At 42.3% G+C, this 17,122-nt stretch overlaps 2 protein-coding genes across 4 annotated transcripts in view; one reads left to right on the forward strand and one right to left on the reverse strand.

Moving 5' to 3' along the window:
• The window catches only part of ctso (cathepsin O), a 62,556-nt gene that overhangs the window by 24,330 nt on the left and 21,104 nt on the right, over window positions 1-17,122 (reverse strand). The gene's annotated exons all lie outside the window — the stretch shown is intronic.
• On the forward strand, window positions 547-15,749 carry gpm6aa (glycoprotein M6Aa). The gene is made up of 7 exons (XM_029512433.1): window positions 547-839; window positions 10,844-11,036; window positions 11,219-11,375; window positions 12,283-12,436; window positions 13,467-13,543; window positions 14,176-14,241; window positions 15,251-15,749. Exons 1-7 carry the CDS (start codon window positions 803-805, stop codon window positions 15,401-15,403), a joined length of 837 nt encoding a protein of 278 aa, XP_029368293.1. The 5' UTR covers window positions 547-802; the 3' UTR covers window positions 15,404-15,749.

Consider the following 17,122-nt stretch of genomic DNA (forward strand, 5'->3'; position numbering starts at 1 on the left):
GTGCGTTTGCATGTCATAAATGCAGACACCTCCTTGGCAGTTGTATAATTGAATCAGTAAAACTAATAAGATTAGGAAAATCCTATTTTGAAATCAATGTGTCCCCCCCACACACACACCCCACCCCAAGGAAAGGTTCAGTTAATGCAGTAGGACTGCTGCCGTGGAGGGTGTGAGGCTTAACCATTCTGTCTGAGAACCAGGGGTGTTTAGGGTGGGCCGGGTAAGGAAAGGTAACACACACTCAGCAACACCGCCACTTTTACATAATCCAGTACGAAGGTCGAGATTCAGCGCTCGGTCTGCTCTCCAGCGCTGCTTTCAGCCTTTCAATTGCACTTTTTTCACACACCTGTCTGTTTTAAGAGCATTCCCCTCTCACAAATGTGCTTTCCTGCCAACCATAGAGACCACCCTGTGTTCCATCAAGCCCCCCGACTCCCCTCCTCTTCCTCTCCCTCCTCCCCTCCCTCCTCCTCCTACACCAGGGACTAAGGAGGTTTTCAGCACTTGCCACGGCAGCTCGCAATGGACAGCACCACAAAGACTCAGTGATCCCTCACATCACTCGGCCGCTTGACAGAAACCACAGCTGACAGCCAATCACGACATCCAGTAGGGACGTTTAGAAAAAGTGGAAAAGTGAGAGGGAGAGAAAGAAAGCGAAAAAAGCTTTGTGGAATACCCCTTAAAAAAGAAATTTAAAAAACCTTCAACCAGAGCAGCATTTTTTTTTTTTTTTATTATTATTATTTTTTTTTTTTACACACATCTCTTGTTGTTCTAAAACAGCAGCAGCACAATGGAAGAAGACATGGATGAGGGGCAGACCCAGAAAGGTAAGAAAGTATTTCTCACGTTTGGGTAGATTTCTGCAAGTAAATCTGACGTGGGTGTTTTGTCAGCTTGTCAATGGTGCCTCTGCAGAGACAAACGCACAAATGTTCACCTTTCGCTTTCTGAATAGGGGAGCAGCTGTTTGTGGTAATTCCTTTGTCCACTGAGTATGAGCACTCCACTGAAGAGTGCACGTCTGTGTGTGTTGTTTGGGTAGACAGAGGGGTGTGAACTGCTACAGCGAGGGCTGGCCTGTCTTTGTCTGTTTGATAAGGTTTTCATGCCTGTCACGGTGTCTGAGAGGAAAACACGAAGAGAGACGAGCCAACCGAAGCCTCGACACTCATTAATCCATCAGCTCCCAGGTCCGGCTCTTTGTGTCCAAATACCCAGACCCAAGAGTCAGGGGCTGTGCGACATTTAGTGAGGGATTCATGCAGGAGCAGGGCTGTCTTTGGTTCATTTAAGAGGGGCAGTGCTTGCTTTGTGCAAAGTGGGATTGCTATTTATATTTCATACACACCCCACCACCACCACCTTTTCTCTGCATGAATGACTCAATGTGCAGTTGGGACGCACATAAACGAGCACGTTGGAGTGTTTTATTTAGTAGATTTTTAATGGCCAGAAGCTAAAATAAACAGGATGCCATTGTTGTAAAGAAAACACATTTCTGTTTACCTCCCTTGTCTCCCTCCCCCTCAGATGTTTCCATGTGGCAGGCATGGCTTCGTATGTTTTTGTTTCCCTTCTCTAGCGTCTGTCCACTCAGCAGCCTGATGCTTCTCACACACAAGAACTGAAACAGTTGCCATGGTACTGGCCAAGTGTAGTCATTATCTATTCTCTCTTCACCCACTCCTACCAATGACATATCAGCAAAACAGGAATAGTTCTCCGTGTCTGTGAGTGTAGGAGGCAATGATGAAAGATGCACAGCTGATAAAAATAAAGCAGAGGTGAAGAAGAGCGATTTGGTGGGGAGAGGGAGGAAGAGTTGAAGGTTTGGGGAAAACAAAGGAACCATAATCATCTATACTAGAGAGAATAACATCTGTCTATATGTTAGTTATACAAATCCAGTGGACATGGAGAGATTACATTTTGCTCCCCGTTGACTGAAGGGATTGGAAAAAAGGCTTTGGGATTATTTATGAGGGTGCTGTTTATGTTGATATGTATAATGAATATGTGCTACTGAAAACCTCCATATGAGATATGATCCAATACCTCTTGGACGCCATTACTAGGTGTGTACTCAAGCATCCCTGTTCAAGAACAAAATCTGCCATCTCTCCCCACTAACACAATTGTTCACCCAACTGAAAGATGCAGCCATGCAAGCTGTGCATACATTTTTGTATGCCATGTCCATTTACGTGGACGACACATGCGTGCAATAGTAACAGTGCAACAGAAAATAGAAAAAAACAACAATGTGATTTAGTGATCTTGTTTTCTTTTGTTCAGACCAAATATATACATATATAGAAATTACTTATTGAATAGACTTAACCTCACAGCATGTGTTTATTACTTAACTTCAACTTGCAAAGCAGTCAACATTTCCTCAGTTTAAATGGACAACAACCGACCTGTTACCTTAGAGGCTGACATTCAGTCTGGTCCTGCCCCCCTGACCATCCCATCAGTTTCACTGAACTGGTGGAAACCCCTCAGAGGAGGGAGGGAATCATTGCTCACATGTGAGGAGACATTATTTGTTTCTTTGAGTGACTTCTTCTAAGGATTTACTTTTCATCATCGCTCTTCAGTAGTTCACTCTTTGATGGAACAGGGAATCTATTTCAGGATAGCTATTTCAATATCTGACGTTTTTATTTGAGTGAGAGACTAATTAGGAAGTTCCCTTGTCACTTCACCTGACCGAGAATTAACAGAAAAATACTTTGGAGAAGTAGATTCTTCAGAAAACCAGGTTACAAAAGGATCATGACAATGTTTCAAGATATTGTCTGGTTGAGCTAGCAAAGGTCGACAGAGTCACGCATGACAGGAGTGCGCAGAGGTCACCTCACTCCATATTTTAGGAAACAGATTGTTGCCACAACTGATGAGGCATGATAAACCTGTCAGGTTTCTTTCCCATCATGTCAAGCCCTTCTTTGGAGAGGAAGTCAGGAAAATTTACAAGCTGCAACAGGCAATTGATAGATCAGCTTAAGAGGCAAAATATGGTGATCAATAAAGAAGTGAATCCAATAAAATCGTAAAACTTGGCATGACGAAGTCAAAGCATGATTTCTTTGGCTGTAAGTCTGTGCCAGAGCAAACTACAGTCCATCAAAGATCAGGTAATGCCAACACACTGAAGACTAACACTGATCAAAGCAAAAGGTCTTTAAAACGCCAGTACTCCAACAATCTCTGTGCGACCATAATAACTTTAAAAGCTTATGAATGTCACATAATACTGTTTTCTTGTAAAAAGCCAGCTCTGTTATAAGGGCTTTGAATTTCAAGCAGGTACTGCTGTTACAGTCTATCAAACATTTATAACATTGCTTAAGGACAAGTCGATCTCGGCTTGCCGATTAAACACATCATAAACACGATCTGAGCAAATGGCAAACTACAAACAAACACTAGTACCTCCACCTGAGAAGATGACGAGGTGTCAATGAGTGCAGGCTAATCCCCTTCTGTCTTCCTTTTCTGAGGCCTCAGATCTCTGATTATGAGTCAGACATACCAGTTGGGTTCTGTTCACTTCACCTGCTGGCCAAATGTAGCAGACACACTCTGTACCAAAGGGGCCATCGGCAGGAAGGGGGGCTGACCGAAGCCCCACGGTTCACAAAGTATGTTTTTCAATAATGTCAAGACAGAGCTGAGAGGACTGACATCTGGCAGGCAAGTTCTGCAAATGGGCACAGGACAGTTAGCTGTTTAAGAATAAACCAAACATTGTGGAGATGGAGCTCAAATTGGTTCTGTTAATTGCTGCATGGAAAAACTGAGGAAGGCGCACCTGTTAGCTTTTCCTGAGCCAAGAATCCACTCTGCAAGGCACCGCTTCTCCGTCTGTTATAAAACGGTTTGATCGGGCTACTAACCTGGCCCGTCATTAAATGTTGAGCATCTCATTGATATTTTTTGTAAATCTGCATAAAAGACATCAGTTTGTTTGTTTTATGTTTGGGTTTTTTTTTTTTTTTTGTCACGCAGCAGAGACTGAACACAGCAGAGTTTGGCTCTATTTTAGAGATCCCAAAATAAATTTCAAATCAGCTGAAGCTGCTTTGAAATGATGCTGTTGTGCACCAATATGCATCACCCCAAGTCAAAAATATATTCAGTCAATTCTAAATATTTATGTGGCATAGAATTATTTTTTATTTTAGATTTCCTTCATGTGTAGGTTCCAGAGAATTCGCTCAGGTTTGGCCGTCCTGCCTTACAGAGCTTGCATCCATAAATAATTAATGTGCTAAATACATCATTGGAGAGTTTGTGTCCCATGACAGGCCTGAGAGAATGAGCAGTGAGTAATGGTCATGCTACAGTACACAATCTTCCTCTCTGCTCTCTCTCTACCCCGCTCATTGTTCTGAATCCTAATTCACCCGAGCCAAGTTCAAGTCAAGGGATTTTTTTTTCAATTGTTCTTTGTTGAGAACTTCTGATGTGGTTCTTATTGTTCTCACAGGAAAGGCTCTCTAGTATACATTTTCAGACGTGGCAAAATAGGTTCAGAATAAATGATACTCACGGATACGATAAAGCGATTACTTATGTAAAGGGTATTTTTATGATGTTTTTTTTTTCCATTCTTAAGGATAATTTCAAAGACACAGAGCTTTTTAAATTGCTGTTGAATGAAATTCAATGAACCTTACACATTTAAATCATAAGAGAGTGTATTTGGAAACTGTAATCAAGTAAAAATTGATCGCAAGGGTGTAAATTCAATCAGATACTGGGGGCAGGTTGTTATGGCAATCTATTGTTTGGGCGCTTTCCCTCCTCCGCAGTGTTGGCTGCTTCTAAATGTTGGTTAAGACATTTAAGCTCATTTCATCCTGAGAAATGAACAAATAAACCTATCAGCCACTTAAACAAAATAAATAAATAAAAAAAGGCCCTAACCTCTGCTGATTTTTTGATATTTGGCCCCAGTCAGTCAGAAGACACACAGTCATGGGAACGCTCTTCCATCTATCAGTGAAAAATAAGAAGAGGAAATCAGCGGCCTGCAACATCCTTTTCACCCAGAGGGGGTTATCTGTGTAATGTGTCTCATTCACCATTGTCCTACTGAATTTGTTGACATACAGTAAGTGGGTCAGGGCTCTGAAGTACCCGGTCTAGTCACAGATTTTGCGCTGTCGTTGACATGGCAACCATACTGGTTGATTAAACATGGGCAGAGGAGCTGAAAAAAAAAAAAACCTGCTTGCTTCAGGGAAAGGGGGGCTTCGCATTAAATATAGGAAAGAAATGAGACACATATACGCCCATTACTCTGAGGCTGACACAGACATACCATCCCCCCTCTGAGATCTCTCTCTAGAACCAGGCTGCCTGCCACCCCACCCCCACCCAAACTCCTCCACTAACAAGGAACTAATAACTGCTACTTCGATGCACAAAAATGGAATCTGATTGCATGTGATGCATTGTAGGTGAAGTCAATGTGCACCAGACACGGAATTAGACCACTCCTCTCCTTTTCAACATCTCCAGTATGGTATTTTCCATCTTATTTATTTTTTCCATGACTGTAGCTGCACTCAAATCAAAGCCAAAACACTCCCGTGGATTTTAATTAAGGACGTACCAGCAAAGGCATACAATGATTAATAAGGCCAATTAAACTTAAACACATTTCATTAATTGGAATCTGCCAAATGTTTGAAGGATGACAGTATGTGGAACTGGCGTATGCATGTTTAGTATATCACTTATGATTCAAACAATACAGCAGCAACATAAATGATCTTTATGCTCTTAAAGACATGTTTTATTGCCTGACGTTGGGCTGAGAGCTTCCAGTATACTTCTCTTACTTCAAAGAAACGTTGGAAGTATGCAAAAGATACATCTGACAGTTTATATCAGTGCAAAGATTAATTCTCTGCACTCCTGGGAAGGCAGGTGTCCAAAGCCCGTATTTCACTGCCAAATCATCTTCACCTTTGTGCCTTTGTTTTTCTGTATGTTCACCCAAATGACACCAAAAAATGCTGACATCAACTTTTGCATTGTGTGCACCTCGACTATTCAGTCAGACAAAGAAGTTACGGAGACACAAAAGTTTGAGTTCCTGCGCGCTTCACATTTATATTTACTGACACAGATAATGTACACATCACAAACACAACTGAAGTCATTTGAATATGCAGACGTTAAAGACGCAGTCTCACCTGCGGACAGTCGACCAAAAGACATATGTCCGAAGTGCCACTATGCACCAGAAGGCTTTATGCTAAGAACTAAAATACCACTTTTAGTCCTATAGCATCTCATTCAGTGAAAATTTAATTAACTACTAGAATCTGGGAATTGATTTTTGCTGACTCTTAAAACTTTGTTGAATATGTGGTTGGAAAACACATTTCTCTCCTTTCACAGAATCCAGTTGGGTAGGAAGAGGAGAGTTAATCAGCTTGGTAATAAGTGCATCAAGGGGGAGCTGAATTCAAAAAGAAGGCGATGCTTAAGGAATACTCTATGGATGTTGCATCATATGCATATAACAATATCTCACTCATTAGTGAGATAACAAGAGCAATAAAGTTCTGGTTAATTAACTCCAACTGTTTCCTGGATGGGAGAGCCATGTTTTGTTTGAGGAGCGTCATTTACCTCTGAGCGTTACATAAGGATAACCTCATCGCTCGTGTGAATGTTGACTGGGTCAGTGAGAGCCTTTGTGTGCGTGTGTGTGTGTGTGTGTGTGTGTGTGTGTGTGTGTGTGTGTGTCCCTTTTGCCTGTCGGATATGACACTGACAGATGGAGAAAAAGTGGGAGGCAGGAGGGACCTTGGGAGGGGGGTCATCCTCTCCCTTTGTATTGGGAAGACGGCTTCTGTTGATTGGACCGTGGTTTTTTTAATACAGGCTTCTTTGTGTGGAGGATAAAACATTTAAAACCCCAACATCTCCTCAAATGCCATCTCTTTGTTCGCAATTCATTAAGGCTAATCGTAGTGTTGCCAGGCTAATGAAATGTATTTCACGAACGATCATTGAGAAGAATATCCTCAGATGAATTTTCTCGGTTGGGGTTACATAAAGCAGCAGAAAGCTGAGAGTAACCAAGTGAAAAGAGATTTTGCCTATTTTGCACTGAAAACAATAACTTACCATATCCAAAATACTACAGCAGCCTGACATTGTGTCCGTCTTGAAGTTTGTCATCATTATTCCCACTGGTCCGTTCAGCACTGACCCTAAATCAATTAAGTTGAATTCCCAACATGACTATCAGCAGGTGCTTCAAAAGACAAGCACTGTTACACCTGTGAGCACAGTCAAGCACGGGGATCTTTTATTTCCATTGCAGGTAATGTAGGGCTAAGCAGAGAGCATGAATAATATATGTGAGAGGCTTGTGCTCTGCTGCTCTGTGCCGCTTCTAAATTATGGATCAAGCATCTAGTTGCTCCCCGAGTCAATTCGCACCACCACTTGCCATTTTTCACCGGCTCCATCTCGCAGTGAGGTAAGATCAATGAAAAGTTACAGGGAGGAAATGAGAGGATGTGGTGGCGTGAGAGGAGGGTTAGTTTAATGCTGCGGCGGGGACACATTTCATTTGAACTATAGAAACACATCACTCCTGATCAAATCTCATAGAAAGCTGTAAAACATGATCCGGTTACAGTTTTAATTGCGCCTTCAAAACTACGAGGAAACGCTGAATAACGTGCTGAGTAAGGAGAAAAGCAGATGCTACGATAAACATACATCTCATGCTCCCTTTCCTCCCCTGGATGGGAGAACTTTCCATAAAAAGACAATAAGTGATAATCACAATAATCACAACTGCTCACTAACTCTGCCATCTTGCCCTATAACTTCATCTGTTTCCATGGAAACATTTCCTGCTCTGAAGCAAACTGGCAGCCATTTCTGTTAGTTGGAGCTGCCACAAGCAGGAATCACACCTGACTTCTCACACGGCCAGCGCCTCAACCCATCAGGGAAAAATTAAATCGGGTTCAAAGGAGCGACAAGATGGCAGTCCCAGCTAGTTGAATCCGTATGCAGAAACTTAAATAATGCAGAGATAGTAAACCTTGATTGAGGCCATCACATAAATCTTTTACATTACTGCTCAACCTCCTTCATATGAAGAACAGGCTGCTAATGTCCTCAGCACCAAATTTAACCGGAAGGTCTCAAAAGCAGGCAAAAGAAAACGTGGAATCAATGATAATATTTGTTGTCATAATATTTGTTTCTTTTGCAGCCAGTTTTCTGGGTGAAGTTCTGACAAACTTGAGGTTGAATTTTTCATCTTATGGCAGCAAACAAAAGGCCTGCATTGAGCTTAGGTAGAACATTAATTGAAGCTCATCACTTTCTTTAATGAAGAGCGTTTGTGCTTAATGAAAAGAAACTAATCCGATCATCTAAAGCGTCCACTTGTCTGTCCTGGCAGGTATTTCACATGACTGGACAGTAAGTTCTTCAGGGGTGATTGTGCCGACCTTCTCTGTCACGCTCATTTTGTCAGCTAACACCCTCGCATCAATAAATCCTGTCACTGTCTGTTTCCTGAAACGATAAGGTAACTCAGGATAACGAGTCTGAGGGAAGAGGCAGTGACAGAATCGCTCTCTTAACGAGTCGGTGTTATAGCTGAAGACATATGAGAGGCCAAAACACTTTTCTGATGAAAGGTTTTCTGATGAAGGTTTTGAGACTCTGGAAAGTTATCCAGTGGCACCTATTTCACCTCTCAATGTGATGCTAAAAAGCTCCTCTATGTGGATTGGCCAGATTTAAATTAAGGGTGAAATCTTTCCAGTCAGCTGAACATGGCCTCAAACATTGGAAATGTTGTGGAAACTGGTAAGAGTGCATATTTTATTATGGCCAAATGAAGTCAGTCTAATGTCTGACAGAGCGTTTCCCCAATATCCTCGTCCGAAAACTCACAAATTCACCACTTTTAAGTCTCAACAAGCCAGTCTGCAGAGCATTTACAAGAGCTATTGCACTGTCAGTAAAAACTGTACAGACATGATGAGCCTGATGCTGACTCATCACACTTGAAGGCATGTATTCCATAAATCAGTCTCTGAGAGCAACACATTTACAGTGCTTCAGGGAATAACTAACAGCACACTAATACACTGTAACACTAACTGTCGGGCTGAAGTTGCAGAGCAGAGCTTGTATGTTTTGGCCGATACAGAGTCTCCACTGCAGGTTTTCAAAGGCTCATGAATTGAGGTGTGAATTGGCGTGAATCTGCCTGTGGATGTCAGCTGGTACTGCAGGTACCTGATCGTCCAAAGGACGTCTCTTTCCCTTCCCCGAGGTTTGGCTGCTATGAATGTTGGCGACACACCAAGACGGTGATGATATAGAAATGTTCTGGAGAGCAAACAGATGGTATAACCTCTTCAGGCAGGGATCTTCCAGTTTGGTATGACGACTTAATGAGGAGCCTTTTGATGAACACCAGAAAAACAATCAAACAGCCCACTTCCTCAGCAACCTTTTCTTGGACCGAAGAGGTTTTGAGTAGGAGGGCAGAGTGGGCATTGTAGAGTAGCCCTGGATTACATCAGCGAGGATGCAGATAATCTAAGCAAGACTGGAGACGGGTCGGAGCTGCAACTCTGCACAACCCAGCGGGCAGACCGGCTACTTGGTATTCCACTCAGGTCTGGATCAGAGTCAGGCACAAAGAGTTGAGGAGGAGGAGGAGGGATATTTGCTCTGACTCCTGCTTTGTAACACGGGCAAAGACAATGAGATAACCATAAAACAGATGGTGCCGAACACAGTCCCGATGAACCATCCTGAAATCTTTTATCAGCTCTTTCGCCGACAATGGAAACCGACTGCGCAGTCATGGAGTCTGCCGTCTGATCGTGATGTGAATGCAGAGGAATTTAATCAGGGACCATGATCATAATGCAACTGATCAAGAGAGAAATTTCCATTTTTACACAACCTGAATTACATTTGTGCATTTGACATGCGTGTATTGACTTGGACTTCAGACGGCGGTGCATATTTAGCATGCAGCTTTTCATTGTGATACAGCTGCAGATGAATAGTTACAAACTGACTTAGAAGGGGCTTGTGTGTGTGTGTGTGTGTGTGTGTGTATGTGTGACACACTGCAAGACCCCATAAAGTCTGGTTGTGCTCTGTACTTCCCCCGCTGTTGCACTGAGAAATGAGTGACTTGGTACTCCAAACACACACACTAATAAACCAGCATAATATTGAGACTCAAATCTAAATATTTCATATCTACACAAGTATTTACAAGCTCAGCTTCTCTGTGGCAGGAGACTGAAGCTGAACTCAGCAGTGATTAGTCACCTTCAGGGTCCCTCAGGGGGGGGGCAGAGGAGAGGAAATTAAGCAAAGAAGAATAGGGTTAAAGGTCAGGATCACTATGTAAAGCTCAGGCTAGGCTTTCAGTGCTGAGTAAAACGTCAGCATCCTCTCTGAGAGCTGAACAAATATTGTGCAGGAAACATGAATACTGGCGATGTGTGATACTCGATAACGGCACAGATGACGCGCTAGTGGTCATTAAATAGCTCACTCTCTTTTGTGGCTTTGAATGTGAAACACCTGATGCATCAAAATATCTCATAAAAAGAAGATGTACTGTACGAGTTGTATTCTGCTCCGCTGTGTGCACACAGTGTACCGCAGTGTTAAATGTGCAAACTTCCCCTGCATTATTTAAACCTGTAATTTCCTTGCATTCTGGATTTAGTTTGGAAAACTCCTTTTCTATCCCTGTTGATTAATTGTTGACTGTGTCATCTCTATTCGTTTGTAGGATGCCTTGAATGCTGCATCAAATGCCTGGGTGGGATCCCATACCCGTCCCTGATAGCCACCATTTTGCTTTATGCGGGTGTGGCTCTGTTCTGCGGCTGCGGACATGAGGCGCTGTCCGGCACTGTCACCATCCTCCAGAACTACTTCGAGGTGGTGCGGAGCCCTGTGGACGCTCTGGATGTTTTTACTATGTGAGTATTTAACGTCGGACAGACTGATTTTAAGTGTTGCTGTTGGAGAAACATTATCGACCCTAAACATTTAAAAATTGCACAGCCCCGAAGGAAAAAAGTGACTTTAAAACAGGCTGTTTGACATGATTCCCATGATTGGAGGAAGAAAGTGTGACGTGGTCCTGTTATTCATATTCCAGGATTGACATTATCAAGTATGTGATCTACGGCATTGCTTCGGCTTTCTTCGTCTACGGTATCCTGCTGATGGTGGAGGGCTTCTTCACCAGTGGAGCCATTAAGGACCTGTATGGGGACTTCAAAATCACCACCTGTGGACGCTGCGTCAGCGCTTGGGTAGGATGAACCTTTTAGTGCACGTTAACTGTGATCTTGGTTGGTTCAGGAGTCACATGGTGATCCAGCAGTCTAAGGTTGTGTTTGAAATCAGTCACTCATTCACTCCTGCCTACTCTATCTGGGGAGTTGTATACAGAAGATATGAGCTCAATGCGTTTTGACTCAGTTTTTCTGTCTTTCACCGTTGGCACAATGCATGGATGTTTGGAAGTAGAAGTCAGTGACTTTGGGCAGTCTATATGTCAGGTTACTGCTCAGGAAGTCTCACTTAAATTCATTTTTAACCTGACACAAAGCTTTTTGTAAACCAGGTAGAGGAACTGAGAAAATATGATAAACCAGGGAGCAAAAAAAAATATTACAATGGATCTATGCAGACAAAAAGAGAATCTTTTTTTCATTAACAATAAAAAAAGGAAAAACTTCGAACACTACTGTATCACAGCTGTGAAATTACATACCAACACATCAATCAAATAAATTTTATCATTCTGCCAACAATAATAACAAAAATGAGGATCTCTCTCATATGGAGCATACTGCAGAGCTAGAGGCAGTCCTAACAAGATTATTGCTGGTATATAATTGCTTTGCAAATCTGAAGCTCCATGGGGAAGAAAAGAAAATGAGCTATGCTGTGGTATTTGTGATCAATGGGTTCAATAAGTTAGTTGTGTTAATCTTACACCCATGGAAATGTCCAAGGCCAAAATATGATTAGCCGGCAGAAAACGGATCATGGAACAGTGATGGGAAATCCTCATAACCAAGAGGCTCACAGATTTGTCCATCAATTTGTATATCTGAAGACTAAAATATTACTGTAAGAGGAGTGGTAGCAGTGGGTCAGGATTCAGAAAACATCAGTCCAAGTCTCATGCATTTAACTCTGCTGCTCTTTCAGTTCATCATGCTGACATACATCTTCATGCTGGCTTGGCTTGGAGTGACTGCTTTTACCTCCCTCCCGGTCTTTATATATTTCAACATCTGGAACATTTGCCAAAACACTACCGTGCTGGAGGGGGCCACGCTCTGCCTGGACCCACGCCAGTATGGTGAGGACGGATATTCTCCAGTATCCACGTCTACATCACTCTCTCTGATTTCTATGGCCCCCACTGCTGAACACCTCTCACACACACTGTACAACTGGCTTTTAGCTTAACATTGGCTTTTATTTTGAGTTAATCCATCCAAAGTATGGCCAAAAGTGTTTTATGTCAATATCACCTCTTTAAATTCTGGATGCAGGCAGCACGGCGGCATAGTGGTTAGCGCTGTTGCCGCACAGCAAGAAGGACGCGGGTTCATTTCCCGGCCTGGAGCCTTTCTATGCGAAGTTTGCATGTTCTCGCCGTGCCTGCGTGGGTTTCCTCCCACCATCCAAAGACATCATGTTTGGGTTAATTGGTGACTCTAAATTCCCCGTAGGTGTGAGTGTGAGTGGTTGTTGGTCTCTGTGTGTCTCTGTGTGTTGGCCCTGTGATAGACTGGAGCCCCTCACTTGCCCAGCGCGACCCCAAAACGGATAAGCAGTCGAAGATTGATGAAGGAAATTCTGGATGCAAATATTGAGATGAATTATAATTTGACATATGCATCAAATAAGCTATAAAGAAACTACGACACATTTAACAAAGCATTTTTATGTACAAAAGCAAGCAATCTGTTAATTGATGCACTTTTTTTTTTTATGTCCAATATACTGGGCCCAGTGTTTCTCCTGAAATTATCATCCTGAAAACTTGATGATCCAAAAAAAAGCATTATGTTGAGCTGGTCCATAAAAGTACATCATGTCAGTGGCTTATATGGCTGGCTCATTAACTTTAATTAGTGGCACGTCTTTCAGCCCATTACCCACCAGCAGCAGCTAATAATGCCTCTGTGTCAGCAACTGTTTGTGCTGCCACCATCACATTAGTGGCCTATGTGTCGCCTGTTTGTGATTCAGAATACAATACAAACAGTGGCCTGCTGGCATTGATGAATCTGTTGCCACTTTTTGGACCACTGTCTGCTTTTTCTCCCATAGCTCTCCGTATTGGCATTTAACAGGCCTTATAAATAAATTACTTATTTCAGGTATTGTGCCAATCGCCGAGGCGAAAACTGTGTGCGCTGGATCGGAGAAATTCTACAGGATGTGCGAGTCGAATGAGGTAAAGTAATAGTTACTCAAACAAATGTTGATAATCAATGCTCATGTGATTTCATCTTTTTATGAGGTCTGTAAATTTAGGCTTAAGAACTATCAATACAGCACAAACGTGATTGTAAACAGTTTTGCCAGCTGCAGCCCACATCAGCACGACAGCTGGAACTGTGGCAATTTTGACAACAAGATTTTCTAGCAGCAACAGTGACACGCTGCCAGTAACACAACCACTACCCTTCTGGCTTGGTGCCTTTTCCTCCTCTGCTCTTCTGGAGCTGTTCACAGATGTACAGTATTATTATGGTAACATTTTAGACGTACAGAAATAACCAGAGTTTGTCATATCATGGTTAAATGAGATACATGAATAATCTGAGCGAAGCGAGCTTTCATGCACTTGAAACACAACATCCTACATTACACGCACACACACACACGCACACACACACACACACACACAAAAGTAAGTGAGTCAATTTGATTGTTAAGAGCGATCTGTGCTATTAGACTACTGGTTGTAGGGCTGACATCTATGCTGGGTCACATGGGTTAAAGACTGAATTGTGTCTTTGAGTTTGGCTTTGATTGGCAGATTTGTCTTGTGAAGCAGTGATGAGTGATTTGTTTTTGTTACAGCTTGACATGACGTTCCACCTGTTCATCTGTGCCCTCGCTGGAGCAGGAGCTGCCGTTATTGCCATGGTGAGACAATAATCAATAAAACTCGCAGCTCTCTCTTACGGAAATCTCTTAAATCAAGCAAAAAGCAGAGGAAGCTGTCTCCGTGGCATATGTTTTTTTAAATAAGTGGGGGGGGGGGGTACTGTAGCTGGGAAAATGGGGTTTTGTTGTGGCTGCCTGTGAGAGAATGGATGTGGAGGGGAGGGAAGGCATTTTGGTGCAGTGAAGAAGACAGGGCTTGCCCCCCCCCCCCTTCTTTTGGAGGCGCCAGACATGTCAATGTGTTGTCATGGAAACAGGGAGAAGAAAGGCTCAGAAATTGTTGCAAACATCATGAGTGATGTTTGCAACAATTTGTGAGGAGCCATTTTCTGAGAAACAGAAAGAGTTTGCTAGTCATGGTTGATGGTGCATTTTCGTGATCGGGCTCTTTTCCCCAGACCTCCACACTCCACCCCCCCCCCCCCACCCTCAGCTAATGGTGTAGCAAATTAATAACACAGATAGAGGCACCTCCATAGCGAAAAGCCCTTAAAAAAAAAAAAAAAAAAAGACAGAGAGAAAAGGAAAACACTTCAAAGTCAGAAACATAATCAGCGATAGGAGAAAAAAATCTTAAAAAATGAAGCATAACAAATCGTCTGTTCACATTTCATCATCACAGAGCGATGCAGCCACGAATCGACCATTCTTTATGAAAAGACAAGCTGGAACAGCCTCAATCTTAAAAGCACAATACATTTATTAAAAACCTCAGCTGCCATAGTAACGCAAATCAAAGACCACGTTTGGGATCATGCTGCCACCTGCTGGATCATTGGAAATGCATTCTTCTCATGAACATTAACAAACTTCACAATATTGTCCACCTCATTTTAAAGGAATATCTACAAGAAATAAAGCTGAGAAAATAATAATACAATCCACATTCAAGTGGGATGTCATGGTTTTTGATACTACGTTTTACAATCAGCCAAAGTCAATAAAACTCTCTTTGCGCTGATGCAACATTTCTTAATTCTCCACCCAGATCCACTACCTGATGGTGCTCTCAGCCAACTGGGCCTACGTAAAGGACGCCTGCCGAATGCAGAAGTACGAGGACATCAAGTCCAAAGAGGAGCAGGAGCTTCACGACATCCACTCCACTCGCTCCAAGGAGCGTCTCAACGCCTACACATAAAGACCAGCGTGAGGCCTGGCCCCGCCACTCCGGCCACTCTCCCCCCTCTCTTTCTTCTCTCTGTCTTTCTACATATATTCTCTCTCTCTCTCTCTCTCTCTCTCTCCCATTCCCTCCCGAGGGGGGGGCGGATGGCGCCTAGGGCCCTCGCCACCGCTGATGTCACTGGTGCGTCATATGACAATGTGGCCTGGGGGGGGAAACGCCACACAAACCTCCCCGGTCACAAACAGCATTTCAGATGAAAAAGAGCCCCTTTACCTCTCTCATGGATGGTGTTATGATTATCTTTATGGCAGTTGTATTATTCTTGAATACGAGTTGTTCAGTGCTGATAGTAGTTTTAGTGTAGTTTGTAGAATCAGAACTAGCAGTAGTATTTCTGCTTTTGTTTTCTTTTCTTTCCCTTTTTTTTTTTTTTACTTTGTATAATTTGCATATAGCTATTTTATTTTTCTTAATCTTAATCTTTATTTGATGCTAAGTGTCATACTGCTCTCATGCATTATTTATTTTTTTGCTGATTTCTGAGGGGGTACAGAGGGGCTTAGAAAGGGTTTTCAAGCACATTTCTCATGTTGTGTGTCTGGAGATTTCATCTTCAAGAACAATGTACTGTATGGGAACGGGTGGTTAGTTTTGAAAATATTTTAAATCTCACAACACAAATAGGGAGGAGCGTCAGCCTTTGTCATACCAGTATTCCCAGGGATTAAAACCACTTTCACATGAAAGTAATTCAATCTGTTTTTCTATTTGAAGTTATACAGTAGCAAGACGACACAGAAAATAAATACCAAATCAGTAGAGTAAAACAATTAATGCTAGATGTGCCAAGCCTGTTTAACAGGAAACGGTGACTTTGATAGTAATCAAAGGTGGGATTAGTCATCTAAAGATAAATTATGGTTTATTTTATGATATTTCTTCCATTTAATTGTATTTTCGGACTCTGAATGATTCCATTGTCATTGACTCACAAGCCACAAAAGCACATGCAAACATGCTTTCATAACCCCTTTTGTTAATTTCTTAAAAGTGAAACTTTATAAATAGAAAACTCCTGTTTTTGCAGAACTCTGCACTGTATATACTGATATATCAAAGCATACCTATATGTTAAGCACTGACATAAAAGGACAATTCAGGTGAGAAGAGGAGATCATCGTGGGTCGGCCCACTTTGCATCGATCAGTCTCAGCCGAAAAAGAAACCCTGACAAATATAAAGTTGTTGGTGTAATGGCACTCCTTGGTGGAATTATCAGATGTGAGAAAAATGTGTGTCACAGTATTTTTGTTCATGACAGTAACCGTATTGCTTACACATTTCGATGCCATATGACTACACAGGTGGCCTGTCGGTTCATTGCCTGGCAAAAGTTTCATGCACTTATTTGACCATTTCTGTGCTCTCTCTAGATGTAAGCGCATTGGTGTTCAACTCAAAGTTGGATAACTGTACTGTTAGTAAAGACTGTGAATTTAGATGTTTTTCGTGGCATGGACATGCATTAATATAGTCTTATTGACTCAAAGGTTAATTCATTTCACTTCTTTATTTTGACACTTTTGACTGTCTTGCTGGATCGACCCTTTGTTTATATGTGCAGTACTAAATCCCCCCCCATGCTTACCGCGTTATGCTACTGATATTAGAAACCGTAGTCTTTGAGTTGTGTCTGTTTAGTTTGTGATGAGCTCTCAACCATGTCTTCAA

This window comes from Echeneis naucrates, chromosome 10, assembly GCF_900963305.1.
Source record: "Echeneis naucrates chromosome 10, fEcheNa1.1, whole genome shotgun sequence".
Lineage (NCBI taxonomy): Eukaryota > Metazoa > Chordata > Actinopteri > Carangiformes > Echeneidae > Echeneis > Echeneis naucrates.

Bases quoted from the DNA above. Each gene is read 5' to 3' on its own strand.
- gpm6aa (XM_029512433.1), top strand. From the start codon at position 803: ATGGAAGAAGACATGGATGAGGGGCAGACCCAGAAAG. The intron at 11,376-12,282 runs GTAGGATGAACC...CTGCTCTTTCAG, and splicing joins GACGCTGCGTCAGCGCTTGG to TTCATCATGCTGACATACAT. The intron at 12,437-13,466 runs GTGAGGACGGAT...TACTTATTTCAG, and splicing joins CCTGGACCCACGCCAGTATG to GTATTGTGCCAATCGCCGAG.